The sequence below is a fragment of the Petaurus breviceps genome, unplaced genomic scaffold (assembly GCF_028583685.1).
Source record: "Petaurus breviceps papuanus isolate PSGF00001 unplaced genomic scaffold, PetGlider_PUasm1.0 90604, whole genome shotgun sequence".
NCBI classification, from domain to species: Eukaryota; Metazoa; Chordata; class Mammalia; order Diprotodontia; family Petauridae; genus Petaurus; species Petaurus breviceps.
This window is the reverse complement of record NW_027187285.1, coordinates 2,985,015-3,001,850: the sequence shown is the minus strand read 5'-3', so window position 1 is coordinate 3,001,850 and position 16,836 is coordinate 2,985,015. Positions and strand designations below refer to the sequence as shown.

The 16,836-nt window shown below is 36.8% G+C and overlaps 2 protein-coding genes across 5 annotated transcripts in view; both read right to left on the bottom strand.

The window, feature by feature from the left end:
• PIK3CB (phosphatidylinositol-4,5-bisphosphate 3-kinase catalytic subunit beta) overlaps positions 1–16,836 on the bottom strand; it is a 183,372-nt gene that overhangs the window by 78,416 nt on the left and 88,120 nt on the right. For all 3 annotated transcript variants that reach the window (XM_069063883.1, XM_069063881.1, XM_069063882.1), the window contains one exon: positions 1,445–1,631. In XM_069063883.1, coding sequence (XP_068919984.1) covers positions 1,445–1,615 — 171 coding nt within the window. In that variant the 5' untranslated portion in view covers positions 1,616–1,631. The remainder of the gene's footprint in view (positions 1–1,444; positions 1,632–16,836) is intronic.
• CEP70 (centrosomal protein 70) overlaps positions 1–16,836 on the bottom strand; it is a 261,992-nt gene that overhangs the window by 212,291 nt on the left and 32,865 nt on the right. The window lies entirely within an intron of this gene.

The window sequence follows — 16,836 nt, the reverse complement described above, 5'->3', positions numbered from 1 at the left end:
CTAATAGTATCAATTATATAACTGAGTAGAGAGCATATTATATACTAGGGGCTCAATAACAATTTTACTGGAATAAATATCAGTCTGACATTTAGCTGAAGTTTTCTCCTTTTCCCCTCATGTTTACACACTATTTATAGCCTTTAATTTCAGATATTCTTGTTTTATTCAGTTTTACTTTTATTTACCTTTATACTCTTTATTAATCAGTTTCAATATATTAGATAGAAAATAATGACTAGACCTGTTATTTCCTTGGCATAAAGAACTTCCAAATGAAGAAACTCCTTCTACCAATGAAGGTCAGGACCTTCTCTGTAATTTATAGACTTAAAAGGTTGACCAGCACACTGATGAAATTACTTCTTTAGGGTCACATAGTCAGTTTGTGTCAGGTTGTCCTGGTCTTAAGGTCAACTCTCCATCTGCCATTCCAAAGCATCTCTCTTTAATAAAATATGTTATCACTTGAAATCTCAACACCACAAAGAATGAATTAGGTTCTGACACTCAACACTTTCTCAACTCAGCCTCAGCCTTGTCTCACCTCTAAGTGGAGGGCTAGAAGAACTTCCCAAAAGTCTTCCCAAAGACTTCCTTTATAATGGAGCTCACAATCTTCCTGTTCACTCCATCGAATAACATACTCTAGTTTCCCTTCTCCCCTGCTTTTCAGTTTCCTTTTCTGTGTTGTTTTCCTCCTTTAGATTGCAAGCTCTTTGAAGGCAACAACTGTCTCATTTTCTTATTTGTATCTCCAGAATTTAGCACAGTATCTGACACAGAGGTACTTAATAAATGTTTACTGAATTGAATTAAACAATAAATGAACACAGCAGAAAGGTCCTAAAATTAGTACCTGGTTATAGAATTTGGGAACATACCTAAGCTATGAACTTGTTTTGCTTGATTATTCTTTTTTTTTGCCTTTTTTTTTTTGGAAGCAGGGAGTGCAGGGCAATTAAGTGACTTGCCCAAGGTCACATGGCTAGTAAGTGTTAGGTGTCTGAGGCTGGATTTGAACTCAGGTCCTCCTGACTCCAGGGCTGGTACTCTATTCACTGCGTCATCTAGCCACCCCATTGCTTGACTATTCTTAATTGTTATAAGGAGTTTGGGGGTATTTTTTTCTCCAATTTGAAAAGGGACAGGGGCACTCAATAAAGTAGCCAAAAAAATTAAGTAAAAGATAAGAAGGTCAACTGAGATGATTTTTTTTTAATGCAGAAGGAAACCCAGAAAGTAGCACAAATAAGCAAAATAGTTCTGAAAGCCACAGGCTGAATATATTATATACCTTAAAAAGACAAACAAGCTATATATAACAGACATCTACAGTTCCAAGTACAATCCTTTCTGTTCTACTATGAATATGAAATGCTTTTTTTGGGTGTTTGTTACAGTCAGAATAATTTTTTTTTTTAAATACCATCTGTTAACATACCTGTTTAATACTAGAAATAGTGGCCTCCCGAGGTACTTCCAATTGGATATAGATCCCAGTGGGCAATAAGAAATCCACAGGAATGGAGCCATCTGATGCTATCTGAGAATCCACAGCCCAAATGTCAAGGACGTCTGCCATAGCAGGAGGCATTATAAAACTGAAGCACATTCATAACCAAGGAGCCCTAAGGAAAAAATAAGTAAGATTTAGCAAAATTAATTATTAGTCAAACATTCAACTAATATTTGAAAAACATTCAGATAGTCAATCTTAAATAGGAAGATAGGTACATTAGTGCATTAGTACATTGGAGGAGTTATTAATCTCTGAAAACATTTTGGAAAACAATTGAAATTAAACACATAAATTGACTAAAAATACTCATACCCTGTAACACATACATTCCATTAATAGGCTCATACCTCAAGTAAGTCATGGATAGGAAGAAAGCCTCCGTAAGCAACAAACACCTTTTTGTGACAGCAATGCACTGGAAAAAAGTTGTTGCCCAACCACTGGGGAATGGCTAAACAAACAGTGCTATATGAATGAAATGGCATGTTACTGTACTATAAGAAACAATGACTATGTTGACTATAGAGAAGTTTTCTATCTTAACTGATACAAGAGCAAGTAAGCAGAGTCAAGAAAACAATAAACACAACTACAACAACATAAAATGGAAAGAAGCCCAATCACTCACGCAAAAATCAAAACTGAATATAATGACAAAGAACAAGCAAGGCTTGAATTAACAAATTTGAGAAGACATCTTTATCCCACCCTCTAGCAGAAGTAGACCACAACAAATGTGGTCCACTATATACATTCTCAGACTTTTCCTGATATTATTGATCAATTATGCTGATTTGTTACCTCTTTTTCTTTTTTTGTCTTTAAAAATATTACATTATATGGAATACCTCTCTAGATGGGAGGTATAAAGGAAAGAAAACTAGGGAAAATTAAAATGTTAAAAAAAATCAATAAGAACCTATTATAAAGACAGAAATAACTTCTCGGTTATTTAGTGTCAGCATAGCAACAATACAATAGTGAGGTAAAGAACTACTATACATTTATTAAGTGATCAGAAATAAATTTTTTAAATTGCTTGCTGATTTAAATTCAAGGTAAACTTAGGCTCCTGATATAACTCCACCAGTAATCTATACTTCATTATGTACTCAATGGTCCTCTTAGAAGTCAGCAGATAAAGGTTCTAAGGGTCTAAGAATTCATATCCTCTGGAGAAAAGGGGTTGAGATCCTAAGTAGAGGTTATGAGAACTATCTTTTTCTTTCTTATTCTGTCCTCTGCCATGCAGAACCTTCTCCATCCTCACCCCACTTCAAAGATAAAATGACAATATGTTAGAGTCTATTCTAGCCCCTGATAATTGTCTGCTGCCATCTCATAGGTGCAAGACCCTTCTTCCAATATATGAAGCATTGGGGGAAAAAAAATTCCTGAGTCAATATTAGTCTATTTACTATAACTGTAGTGCACTTTGGAGTCTAGACATTGGCTCAATAAAGTTAAATTATAAATTCAAGCTGGGAACAAACTTAATGGCACATTTGTTATTTGTTGGGCCATAAAAAAAATACTTAAGATCTAATAATCATCTTTGTACAGAAAAAAATTCTGGGCTTCGAATTCAGCCAAACCACAATAGCAGGTAGCTCTATCTCTGTGAATTATCCTGGTAAATTAAAGTCAGCCATGGAGAGAGCATGATTCTCCCCATTTCCTGTTTTGGCTCTATCCTGGGGTATGCTGAAGCCTGCTCTTACCAGCTCCAATGACTAATTTTCAGTGTGAGCTCTAAAAATCAGGGATTGATTTATTATTTTGTTGATTTCTAGACTTAAAAATGTGATGGAGATAATGTTAATGCAGATTAAGATCAAAATTGGGTTCTGTATACTTTTTTTTGGAGCTGGTGGTTAAACATTTATCAGCAGAACACAGCACTGCCTCCACCTACACATCAAAGATCCCCAAACATAGATCCAAGAATGGAGTTAACTTACTTTCTCACCAATTACAGCTCTAAAACTGCTAGGAATGAAGGAAACCTGGTAAAACATTATTGGCAGAGATGGGACATATCCTGTATAAAAAGCCACAGTTTCCATTTTATTGGTGGTTTCCAGATGTCCTAACCCACCTACCATTAGTAGGTGCCCAGCCAGAGAGGAGGCCACCCCTCCCCCATAGGAATGGATGCGAAAAGTAGAATAATTACCCACATCCAGCCCTAGTGAGGCCTTGGTCAGCTGTAAAGAATAATCTCAAAAATCTCATTTGGATACTTAAGGTTTTTATGCAGGCTCTTGCCTACCCTGGAAACTGATTTAACAAAAAAAGCCCCATTTAGGGAGGAATTTGCCATTTGATGTAGAAAATAAAATAAGTTGGAGAATTTGGTCAATATTCCTTTTCATTTCAAGAAAAATCCTATGAACCCAGAAAATAAAATTAATTTACAAAGCCAAGGAAGGAAGGTGAAAAAGGAATGGCATTTAGTATTATAATAAATTTTACAAACCAGTATCTCAAACCTGCATTGGGTTAATAAGTTATATTTACCATTTGTTTATTTATAGTTATTATTTATATTTTATATATTATTTATAACCTAAATATTTTTAAAATGGGTGAAAAAAACAACAAAAAAGAACCAGGAAGTTACCTAGTTAAAGAATGTGATTTTCAGATAGTCTCCCTCACTGCTACACAAAATGACCTCCTCTCCTACAACCATACCCAAGAGAAGAGATTTGGGTAGGGGGAGAGACCAGAAATCAAACTTTAATAGAGAATGGCATTTTGCACACATGAGGGGACCAAAATATATTAGCTTAGCAAAATATTATTATCTACTATATGCAATGCTTTTTTTATATACTATAAAAATTCAGATTCTTAAAAGTAGATGTTAGAATAACTTTTAATCACACAAAAATTAAATGCACTAGCATAATTCTTTCACAATCTAATAGCATGAATGAATGAGAAACTAGCTAATTCATAAAATCAAAACTGAAAATTGACCACTGAAGATAATTAGCTAAAGCTCTTTTCGTTGTAGCAAAGAACTGGAAACTAAGGGGATACCCATTAATTGAGGAATGGCCAAATGAGTTACGGCATATGAATGTGATATAGCACACTACTGTGCTGAAAGAAGTGATGAAGGGGATGGTTTTAGAAAAACCAGGGAAGACCTGCTATGAACAGATGCAAAGTGAAGTTAGCAGAGCCAGGAGAACATTCTACATGGCAATAGCAATATTGTAAAGATAATCAACTCTGAAAGACTTAGTAACCTCTTAGCAACACAATGACCTATCACAATTCCAAAGGACTCCTGATGAAACATGCTCTCTATCCCCCCTTCAGATAGAGAACTGATGGACTCAGAGTGTAGAATGAGGCATATTTTTCTCCCTTTCTTTTTCTTGCTTTTTTTTGAGGGGGGGATGGGAAAGGAGAACATGGCTAACATTGAAATTTGGTTTCCTTGACTATACACAGCTATAATGGGTTTTGTTTTTCTTGCCTTCTTAATGGGTTAGGGAAGAGTGTAAAAGGAATAAAATTTGGAACTGGGAAAAAAAAAAAGAATTAAAAGTATCTATTTTTTAAAAGTCTGTTGTCCCCCCCCCCAAAAAAAAAGTATATATCTCAGTTTAGGGAGAACTTATACCATGAATGGGGCAGTAAAGTGGTACAGCAGATAAGAGTAGCAGGCCTGAAGTCAGGAAGACTCATCCTCCTAAGTTCAAATCTGGCCTCAGACACTTCCTAGCTGTGTGACCCTGGGCAAGTCACTTCACCCTATTTGTTACAGTTCCTCACAGTAAAATCTGGAGAAGGAAATAGCAAACCACTCCAGTAGCTTTGCCAAGAAAATTCCAAATGAGGTCACAATGAGTCAGACACATCTGAAATGACTGAACAACAACAATACCTATGAATGGAGTGTGGCCAGACAAAAGTATTTCTACTAAATAAAAGTAGGAAAATGTATCTGATCATTGATAACAAGTTAACATTATTAGGGAAGTAAAATTAGATTAAGTTCCTATACACACACCTAAATCCTCCTGTATGAATTACTGGCAACAAATTCACAACAAAATATACTTAACTCTCTTATTCCCTACCCTTTCTACACAATTAATCTTGAAAGGAGTCTTGCTAAACTTCTGAGTTTAGACAAGGAAGGTCAATTAGCTTAAAAAAAAACACAACTCTAGAATGAACACTGAGGACAGATGTGAGAATTTCTATATGGAATTATTAACTGGAATAAACTACTGGGAACAACTACAGAATCTTAGTAGAATCATGTGGTATGAAATCTGGTCTTTGAGATCATTAATTCAATGCATCCTTTTACAAATGAAGAAAACTATTCTTCAGAGACTACAGGACCACAGGGGAAATGGTAGCATCATTTAGGAATACTGTTGAAGAGAGGCATCAAAGGTTAAAATGCCAGGAATGGGTTGAGAAAACTATTAAGAATGTTGGAAGATTACATCAGCATCTAGCTTTACACACAACAGAAAATTTAAAAACCATTTCATTCAGCTAAAGGCAACAAAAAGAAACATGAAGAATGGAATCTGAAAAAAACAAAAGCATATCAGAAATTCTTCATATTCTTCATCAGCAATTGAAAGGAAAAGCCAAAAGGTTTTTAAAAGGATACAAGTAGTCAAAGTAGCACCTTCCCCTCCCCACAAATCAATAATTAGAAACTATATTATCAGCAAATTGTGAAGTAAAGACTGTAGAGGACAGAGAGAACACCCCTGAAGAAGAGGTGGAAAATTTCTGGTCATTTCTTTGACTGAAAGAAGTCTAACACAACAAAAATACAAGTTGGATCAAACATGAAACAGAAATCTTATGTACTGTTAATGTAACAAACAACAGAAATGTTACATCAAGGGAGGTGACTGAAAATCTAGCTTCTCTACAAAAATGGAAAGCATAGGGGACAGATAAGATCCACATTGCTTTTCAAAAGGCTTCATGAATGCACATGAATTACTAGCAAAAAATGTTACCGGCATTTTCTGATGCAAACCTAACCCCACATTTCTTGATAGAATGTATCATTTATTAGCAAAAAATGAGAATATCAGACCTGTCCAAATATAGACCAATTAATTGTGTTTATTTGCTTTATACAAGGTACACATAACTTGCACAACACTTAAAAGATAACAGTATTTTGAGTAAGAAGAAAAAACAGTGTGCCAAAAAGTCTGGGGAGATGAGAGATATTAGGGAGAGGTAAAAATAACTCATTATCAACTGAATAATTAGCAAACAAATCACCAAAAGGGGCTACAGCGTTTATGCTGCCTTTTAAGTATATTACCCAGATCAGCAGTCCTGGTTTATAGTCCTACAATACAAATATATCAAAACAGACTCAAGCATACTAAGAATGGTCAAGTATTACATGTACATATAGAAAACTGTTTACATTTTAAAATACTCAACCAAAACAATTCTTGGGAACTGATACAAAATATACCCTTTTCCAGGAAAATGTCTGAAGCTTAACATAGATATACTTCAAACCCATTATAATGCCTAAAACAGAACTTAAGTATGGCTTTCAAGTCAACAGGGACTCATAGCAAATACATTAATTATTCACAGATTAATCATATGTGCAATCAACTTACATGGCTACAAAGAAAAGCATACTGAACTACCAGCTTATCTTGCAAAAACTTTCTCCAACAAATCACTTGGATTGGATAATTTCTTATTAAGGAGCAAGGAAGAACAGAGACTGAAGACTTTGAGAATGAATGCAGAGATCAAAATGAAACAATGAAGAAAAGTGATGGTCTTGTCCAGGCACAAGGTTATCAAAGAGAAAGGTTGTTAAAAGGGCAGCTGACATCCTAAAGTCAACACTTAATGGAAAGAACACATTTAAAGCAACTGACACCTGTGCAATACCAGTCATAATATATATTTCTGGCACAGTAAGACAGACAACAGACTGAGTTGTACAAACAAAAACCTCAACAATATCAGCAAAACAAAGAGTTCATCACCCAAAGTCAGCGATAGAAAAAAAGAACATTTACGCATACACAGGAAGATGACTGACATGTTCTCAGGATACACAATAAACAATAAGATTTACCAAAAAAACCCTAAAAAACACTTTTGGGACAAAAAGACCTCATTCACAAAGAGAAGTAAAGGTTAACAACAGGTCTAAACCACTGTATAACTTTAATTTAAGACTTGATGGAACCAATAAAATGGCTAAGATGAAGAGGGGAATCTAAAGGTGCTCCATGGGCGCCACCCACATAAATGTAATTAACTTACAACACTTACAAGATACTTCTTTAGCAAAAAAAGCATTGAACAAATGACAGTCATATAGGTTTGGTTTTGCTTTTTAACAGGAACAGGTTTATGATGGCAATAGGAAAGAGTCATTAGCCCTAGAAATTACATTTATCCCTAAGAAGCTCAGATTGTGAAAAATAACTGTGTTACATATCACTGAAGTATGCAAAAATTTAGCACCTACTGAATTTGCAGCAAAACATCACCTAAATGCCAGAAAATATCAGAAGCTGGTATCTTTCACAAACAATTTTTATCACTATGTAACTATATCTATTACTACAGTGATATGTATAGTAATGCAGTTATAAACATATAATATTTGTATTACACAGTACCTATAGTGATATACTTGTGATTATAATTTATATATACATATATATGATATATTACTGGATAACAAAGATCTCAAAACAGTCTTGGGAATTCAATCAGAAAACTGAAACTTCACTCTCTTATTAAAAGACAGAAGTACTGTCCTAAGTTATCCCGATACAGGTAGCTAGGTAGTGCAGTAGATAGAACACTGGGCGTGGAGTCAGGAAGACCTGAGTTAAATCTGGCCTCAGACACTTATTGAACAACAACCCAAATAAAACATTCATTCATAAAAATTTAAGAATAAAGATTTTAATAGCTGACACTATAGTAAATATTTAATTTCCAAGCTATATGAAACAAAGTTGTCAACAATTTTTGCTGTTTAGTTGTTTTAGTTGGACTCTATGTGAGGCTATTGTGGGTTTTATTTGCAAAGATACTATAGTGGTTTGCCATTTCCTTCTCCAGTTCATTTTACAGATGAGAAAACTGAGGGAAACAGGGTAAAGTGACTTGCCCAGGGTCATACAACTATTAAGTATCTGGGGACAGATTTGAACTCAAGATGAATGTCTTTCTGATTGCAGGCCCAGCACTCTATCTACTGCGCCACATAGCTGCCCTTTAAACAAATACTTTGAAGAAAAAAAAATTGTGTCAGGAGCACAAAGTATGTATGTAACTGCCTTGTCATATAGTCTACCACTGGAATTAGGCCAGATTCTTTCAATGATCCAACAAGAAATGAATGTTTACATCAATACTTTACTCAATCACACAAAATAGTTATTTTATCCAACACTGTACAGTCCACAAAAATGTTAAAATATAAAATAATATCAGAACAGTGACTTGGCTCTGAACCATTTCTAACTAAACTACATTGAAAAAATCAGAATAAATGAATGCTATTAATCACTGACTTTTTTTTACTGTGATAAAAGTTTATAAAATACTTTGCATATATTATCTCAATTTGAGCCTCATAAAACAACAATATAAGGTAGGAACTTTAAGTACTATTGTCTCCGTTTTATAGATGACCAAACAGGCTCAGTAACTTGCCTGTAATAAACATCAGAGGTAAAAGTGGACATCAGGTCTAATTCCAAACCCAGTACTCTTTTTTTTTTTTAAGCAATCAGGGTTAAGTAACTTGCTCAAGGTTACTCGGCCAGTTATTTCTGGGTGTGGTGCTGAGTGTCTGAGCCCGGGATTCGATCCCCAGGTCATCCCGACACTGGAGCCGGTGCTCTTACTCGCTGAGCCACCTGGCCGCCCCTGAAACCCAGTACTCTTAACATTATGACACCATGAGTCTAAATTAGGTTGATTAGGTCTAAATTAGATAATAATAATGTCTGAACTCACAAATTTGATGGTCTTCTCTGAATGCGAATTCTTGTGGCCCTATCGCTGCATCAAACTGTTCTCCTCTCACTCCTCAACCCTTCGCAGTATGGCTTCCAAATTCATCACTAATCACTAAACTGAAAGTGCTCTCTCCCAAGTCAGCAATGACTATTTATTTATTTACAAACCTGATCGCCTGTGGAAGTCCAAATCCTTAGTGATCTCTGGTGCTGAATTTGACACTGCTGACCATCTCTCCTCCTGGATACTCTCTTATGTGAACTTGCAGGACTTTCACCTCCCAACTCAATGCTCCTTCTCAGTCTCTTTTGCTGGCTTCTCATCCACACAATGCTAACTGTAGGTATTCCCTAAAACTTTGTCCTGGGCTCTCTCTTTTCTCCTTCTGTACTCTCTTTCAGTGACCTCATTAGCTCCCGTGTGGTGGACTATTACATATATACACACACATACATACATGCATGCATGCCTACATGTGCATGTAAATAGACATTGAACAGAAATGGGAGCCTGTATATGAAATCGCCAATTTTTCGATTAAATAGTTTAATAAATTAATTTGTAGTTTTCTAAGCTGCCCTTCTTTGTCTGCACTTCTTTCTGGTCTTTTTTCTGCTATCTGCATTTTTTTTTAAGGGAACTAGGTTTTTCATTTTCCTGCATGAAACCTCTATCGTAACAAGATGAACTGCGACCGCTGCCCTGGAGTGAGGAGGACCCGAGTTCAGTTCCGGCCTCAAACACTTAATGTCCACACAAAAAACTAGCCGTGTAACCTTGGGCAAGTTACTTAACCCCAATTGCCCTCCAAAAGGGGCAAAAAAAAAAAAAAAAGATGAACTGGGATCCTGAAATATACTGTAGTAAACTTCTCTCAGAGGACAAATCTTTAAGTCAACAGGGCATGCAAAGGGCATGTTTTGTGTTTAATTAATGGTGAAGGGGTAAAACCTTCATTATTTCTGGAAAAAGAAACAGCCTAAACTGAATGTCCCCCACGACTCTTACCTACCCTGGAATACTTTTAATAGGCAATAAAATAATTTTTAAATACAAGATTTCTAGTAGAATCCACTCAAGTAACAAGGCTAGACACAACAAGGGCTTTCTTGGGTGGAAACTACTACAGCCTAACTTGTAGATCTCATAGCAGTTCTCTTGAACATAACGAAAGAATTTTTCAACTATAAGAGTTAGGCACAATCTGATTTTCTCATTTGGCAAGTCTTGACTGTAGGATATACAGGGAGACTTTCACTTTCTGCTGCATAGGCCTTATCTCCAGCCTTAGATGAAAAAGAGGAATGGGACTTTCCTCTGATCACTGGCCTTCCAGATCCTCCTGCTCCCTGTGTCCCTGCTATAGGCTGACAGAGCAATTTTCATCTGTGCCAGCACAAGACAACTTCCACCTCCTGTAGCCAGACTGATCTACCAACTACGACAGAAAATCTCCAGTACCAAGAGGAATAACTTTCCCTTTGACTTCAGGCCTTCCATCTCCTGTTACACCTGTCCCTTGATGGAAGAGGAAAGTCAGCAAGGAGTAGGACTTCCACCGGCTGCTATCCAGGTTCAACTTCCATCTCCAGATACCCCTCCTTCTGCCTAATCATCAGCCTTCAGAGGAAAGACAGTAGGTGTCTTTCTTACGGGACTTCCCAGGTGACCTTGTGCCTTCCCTCTCATGCTGCACTTGCCTCCAGTCCAATCTCCAACATCTTCTGGGAAGAAGAGTAGCACCCTCTGCTCAATGATAAACACGCTCATATCTGGTCATATCCTATACTTTCCAGTGACTTTGAACTCCTGTAGGTCATCATCCAAACCCCACTCCCCATCTTCTACCATGCATCTCCTTATTCTGATCCCCAAAGTTCCAACCAACCTTGCTGCTATGCCCTCTGAAATGTATTCCCTAGGCAGCAAGCTTCCTTTCATTCTTACCTTTTCCTCTTCACCCTTCCTGGGCAATGGCAAAATTAAGAGTATGACCATCTTTGTGTGTAGTTGAAGTGGAGTAGAGGAATACGTCATAGAAAGTGAATAGGTTATGAAATTGAGTGGTTAAGGTACTTTACTGAGAGTCAGTATCTATGTTCAAGTCCCCAAGAATGAAGGGAGGAGTTGGGAAGGAGAGCAAAATCATGAGTTAGGTACTGAACCCATTGAGGAATGTAGGGGAGTGACCTGAAGCTCTGTAGACAACAACTTACAAGATTTTGTTAGAGTTGTAGATATGAACTGTTAAAAGATAAGATACCAGTTTCTGATTCTATTTCAATGAGAAGAAAAAGTAATCCTTCACAGAACTACAGCAGAATAGAGCAAAGATGAGACTGGAAAATACATTAACTACTTGAAGTATGTATTGTGTTTCTCTGACTACTGAAATTTGACAATTAATTTTATAAGATTACAAAATTTCAGGAGACTCTTTCTTAACCCTAGCCACCATAAGAAGACTATTTGATAAATTAACAGATCAGGAAAAATGTAGTTATAGAAAGACCTTCAGATATATGGTAAGAGGAGATGATTTAAACATGTTTTTGGGTGACAGAATTACTTGGGGAAAAACCCTTCCTGAAAAAATAGTGTGGCTGGAGTCTTTTGTTTGTCCATCATTCTCAAAGAGGACCGATGACATCAGGAAGGTGATGTCTGGACTTGCAAATGAACTGGATTTAAGTGAGGCATTTATGTTCAAGATGCAAAGTCATCAGCATCATTCTCTTCCCCAGAATCATCTGAGTTCAGTGGCAAGATACAGGTCAGTCAGAATGACTGGAGATGGTTGGGATGCAGTGGGAGACCTTGGCTTTTTTAAGCTAGGATCTTTCCTAGGTCTCAGTTTGTCTGAGGCAACACCCATTCAGTGTTCAGCCATCAAAACCCAGTAAGGCTTGGGCTGGGGCCTATTATTGGCTGATCATGAAAAACCAAAGTGACTTGAGTTTAAAGGCATAATCAAGTAGCTCCATTTGAATTCCAATGGGTTTTATCAAAGCCTGGTTTACCAGGGCTATATTTCAAGAAATCAGTTTTTCTACAGGAAGAAAATTTTTAGAATGGGGGGAGGGAAATATAGCCTCCAAGCTCCAAGACATGGGGAGGGAGGGAGGGAGGGAGGGAGGGAGGAAGGGAGGAAGGAAGGAAGGAAGGAAGGAAGGAAGGAAGGAAGGAAGGAAGGAAGGAAGGAAGGAAATAGCAGCATTGTCCAACTGGAACTGGCCAGGTGGGTTATCAGGAAGGCAGCTACTATATTCACAGATCATTGTTTGTCCTTCATTCTTGAAGAGGACCAATGACATCAGGAGGGTGAAAAAACTTGACTTATGAGTGAGACAGGGCCATGCAAAGTTACCAGCCTTACTCTCTCCTCCAGAGTCAATACAGTCTAGTGGCAAGATACAGGCCAAGCCTCATGATGGCCTCCCTGGAGTCTGTTGCGTAGTGAGAAAGCCCAGGGTTCAAGGTCTACCTCTAACAACATCTGGTTATGTGATCCTAAGACAAGTCATTTAACTTCTCAGTGATCAGACAACAAAGGAGATGCTGATATGTAGTGATGGAAGGCTTTGCATCATGGGCAGTAGGCTATGCCAATGAAATTATAGGTTTGCCCCACTCCTGTCCCCCAAGATAAAAGACAATAAAATTCTTAGCTAAGTCCATTAGTACAATGCTAGTGATTTTTAAAGTAGTCCTTTACTGGTATACAGAAACCACTGGCTTAGTGTTATGCCAATTTCCTTCATTGATTAGTGAAGACAATAAGATACCACAAACTTCAGGAAGCTGAGACTCAAGGCCGGCATGGCTGAATCATACTGCCACTTCAGAGCTAGTGGAATCAGAATGTGGACCTTCTTATCTTCAGCAACCTTAGCTAAATACTATCAATAAACTGAAAGTAACCCTAGTCTAGCAACTCAGGAGATCATTATTCTGGGAGAAATTAATGACTTGCAGCTATGAAGAAGAGATTAGTGATTCTCTTTAAGATTTAAGGGGTACACTACTTTAGGGACAATAAGTAAAATCCCAAATACAACCTAGGTAAGGCGCCCATCATAGATTTTCTGAAAAGACTCATACCATTAGGAGGGAATTTGGAAGCAACCCCTTAACATTTTTCCCTTGACCCTAAGGACTCTGTCTTGTAACTAATCAAACAGTCAATGAGTAATCGTTACAATTTGTTATGAAGTTGGGAGGAGAATAACATCTAAATTTAAGAATACTAATTTGTAGGATTAAGATTGGAAAGCACAGGTTATATAGTACAGATACTGTGTCATACAAGAGTTAAGAGAACAATCTAAGGGGCGGCCAGGTGGCTCAGTGAGTAAGAGCACCGGATCCAGTGTCGGGATGACCTGGATCAAATCCGGGCTCAGATACTCAGCACCACACCCAGAAATAACTGGCCATGTAACCTTGAGCAAGTTACTTAACCCTGATTGCTTTAAAAAAAAAAAAAAAAAAAAGAATAATCTAACTGGTATACCATTGGAATCTGTTTTGGGTATATTTTCCTACACAGAACAAAAGACTAGATTTATGCATTTTGCAAAAACTACACATCTTCTACAAAAGGTCAAGAGAGATTCAAGCCTGGAGTGAAGAAGCAAAAGAATGGCCACATTGTCATAATAGACAAGGGTAGGCTATGGATGAGCCAAAACACCTTCCATCTCAGGAACATGTATTCAAAATGACAAAACTCCCAGTCATATTTATATCCTAGAGTCTCTCTATACATCACAAATTAGTCCCCAACCTCATTCCTCTAGGATCTGGAACAAGAGTGGTACTACTGGGCTGAGTTTAATGGTTATTGTATTAAATTGGATATTTGGTTATTCCTTGGGTCTTCTAGGACATGGGGTTTGCTCCCTCATAGGTAGAGCAAAGGTGGTCAAAAGATGTGAATAAACAATTCTCAAAAGAAAAATCATCATTTATTTAAAATTAATAAATCATCAATAATCATGAATTATGTTCCAAGTCACTAATATGAGAAATGCAAGGTTTTACCTCATACTTGGGACTTTGGAGAAAATGAGAAGAGTCAATGTTGGAAGGGTAGGCACTGTTGGCATAGCTATGGATTAACATAAGCATTCTGGAAAGCAATTTGGAATTATGCAAATAAAGTAAGCAAAATACACACACCCTTGGATCTAGAGATTCCACCACTAGGCATATACCTCACAGAGCTAATTCATAAGAACAAAGTCCCTATATAAGCAAAAGTATTTACAGCATCATTGTTTGATGTAGCAAAGAAGCAGAAACAAAACAGATGTCCACTGGTTTGGGGATAGCTAAACAAATCATACTGCATGCATGTAATGAAATATTACAATGCCTTAAGAAATGACAAATAATGATGAAGACAGAGAAGCATGGAAAGACTTGTATGAACTGATGGGAGAGTGAAGTAAGCAGAGCCAAGAAAACAAAATACATCATGACAATAATGCAAAGAAAAAAACTGCCACCATAAAACAATCAAAAGTGAATGCTGCAGAATTACAAAGAACAAGCATGGCCCCAAAGAAAACAATATGAGAACATCTTTCCACTCAACTCCTTTGTAGAGGCAGGAGGTCCATGAGTGTGGAACACTGAATATATTTGCAGATATTTTCAAAGAACTGATCAGTTTGATTTTTATCATCTTTCTCTCTTTTTTTGTTCCTTTAAAAATATTATTACAGGGGCAGCTAGGTGGCACAGTGAATGGAGCACTGGCCCTGGAGTCAGGAGGACCTGAGTTCAAATCTGACCTCATACACGTAGCACAAAAACTAGCTGTGTGACCTTGGGCAAGTCACTTAACTCCAATTGCCCTCCCCCCCCCAAAAGCAAAAAATAAAAATATTAATACATAGGATAGATATAGATATATATATAGGATAGATCATACATAGGAGAGAAAAGAAATACTAAGAAAAATTGTGGCAATATAAAAACAAAGGACATTGATAAAAACTTATTTTATAAACAAGTGAATAGTGTGCTTAATTTCCATTTTAAGAAATGCTATTAACATTACCACCATCTTGTCCTCCCCTCCCCCTTCTACCTTACCTCCTCAAATTCTTGGAGCACACAACTGAAGTTATTTATTCTTTTGATTATCCCCGAACATATCATTTCCATTTGGAAATAGAATGCAATCAATTCTGATTCTTGTTTCAGACACATAGTGACATCAGGAATGACTGATTAAACTGAAATAAATACCCACAAGGAATTGCTGTGAGTCATTAGCCAAACTGTATAAGAGTGTCGTGTTGCTGGTAACATTCAACAACCCCTACACATCTAGGAACTGACATAGTGCTACAAAATGTCATCTGGATGGCAGAGAATAACATGAGAGGAATCCTAAACAGTCTATAGCTTAAAGGAAAAGTATTATTTCTGGTTAAGTTGACTTATTTCTGTTTATAGTCATTGTAAAAGCAACATCTCACACAAAAGAAGTAAATTACTGAAAGAAATATGCTACCAGAAGAATTAGTATAATTAGTGGTTGTGGTATCACAAATCACAAAAGATCTAGGTCAAGATCACCTAAGTCTGAGGATCTTCAAGGTTGTTCCTTAATTGTTCTTGAAATACTCTCTATTAAGTACAGGACTTTGTATCTAGAATTTCTTAGATTTCTCTTAATCTGTCCCTAGTAAAGTAGAAAGGTGAGTGTTGAGGAAGAGTTTTTCTGTGAAAAAATACATTAAATTTTATTTAACTAATACTATTGAATGAGAAGACGACATATGTAAACTTTTTGCATATCTTAAAAGCTCCATAAATGAGTTATTGTTGTTATTCGATTCTTACCCTTCCTGAACACTCACCTTTCTACTTTCTAGGGACAGATTAAGAGAAATCTAAGAAATACTTGATACAAAGTGCTATACTTAATAGAGAGTATCTGGAGAACACATTTTTGCATGAAACACTCCTCTTAAGCTCTAATTTTCTTGAAGAGCTCTTTTGTCCTTCCCATTCCATAGTTTTCTTCTATTTCTTTTCACTGATCATTTAAGAAAATCTTCTTAGGTCTATGCTTGGGGCAGCTAGGTGGCACAATGGATACAGCACCAGACCTGGAGTCAGGAGGACCTGAGTTGAAATGCAACTCAGACACTTAACAGCTGTGTCACCCTGGGCAAGTCACTTAACCCTGATTGTCTCACCAAGAAAATAAAAAAGAAGAAAAAACACCTTATCTCTCCTTACTACAGTCTGGAATTCTGCATTCATTTTGG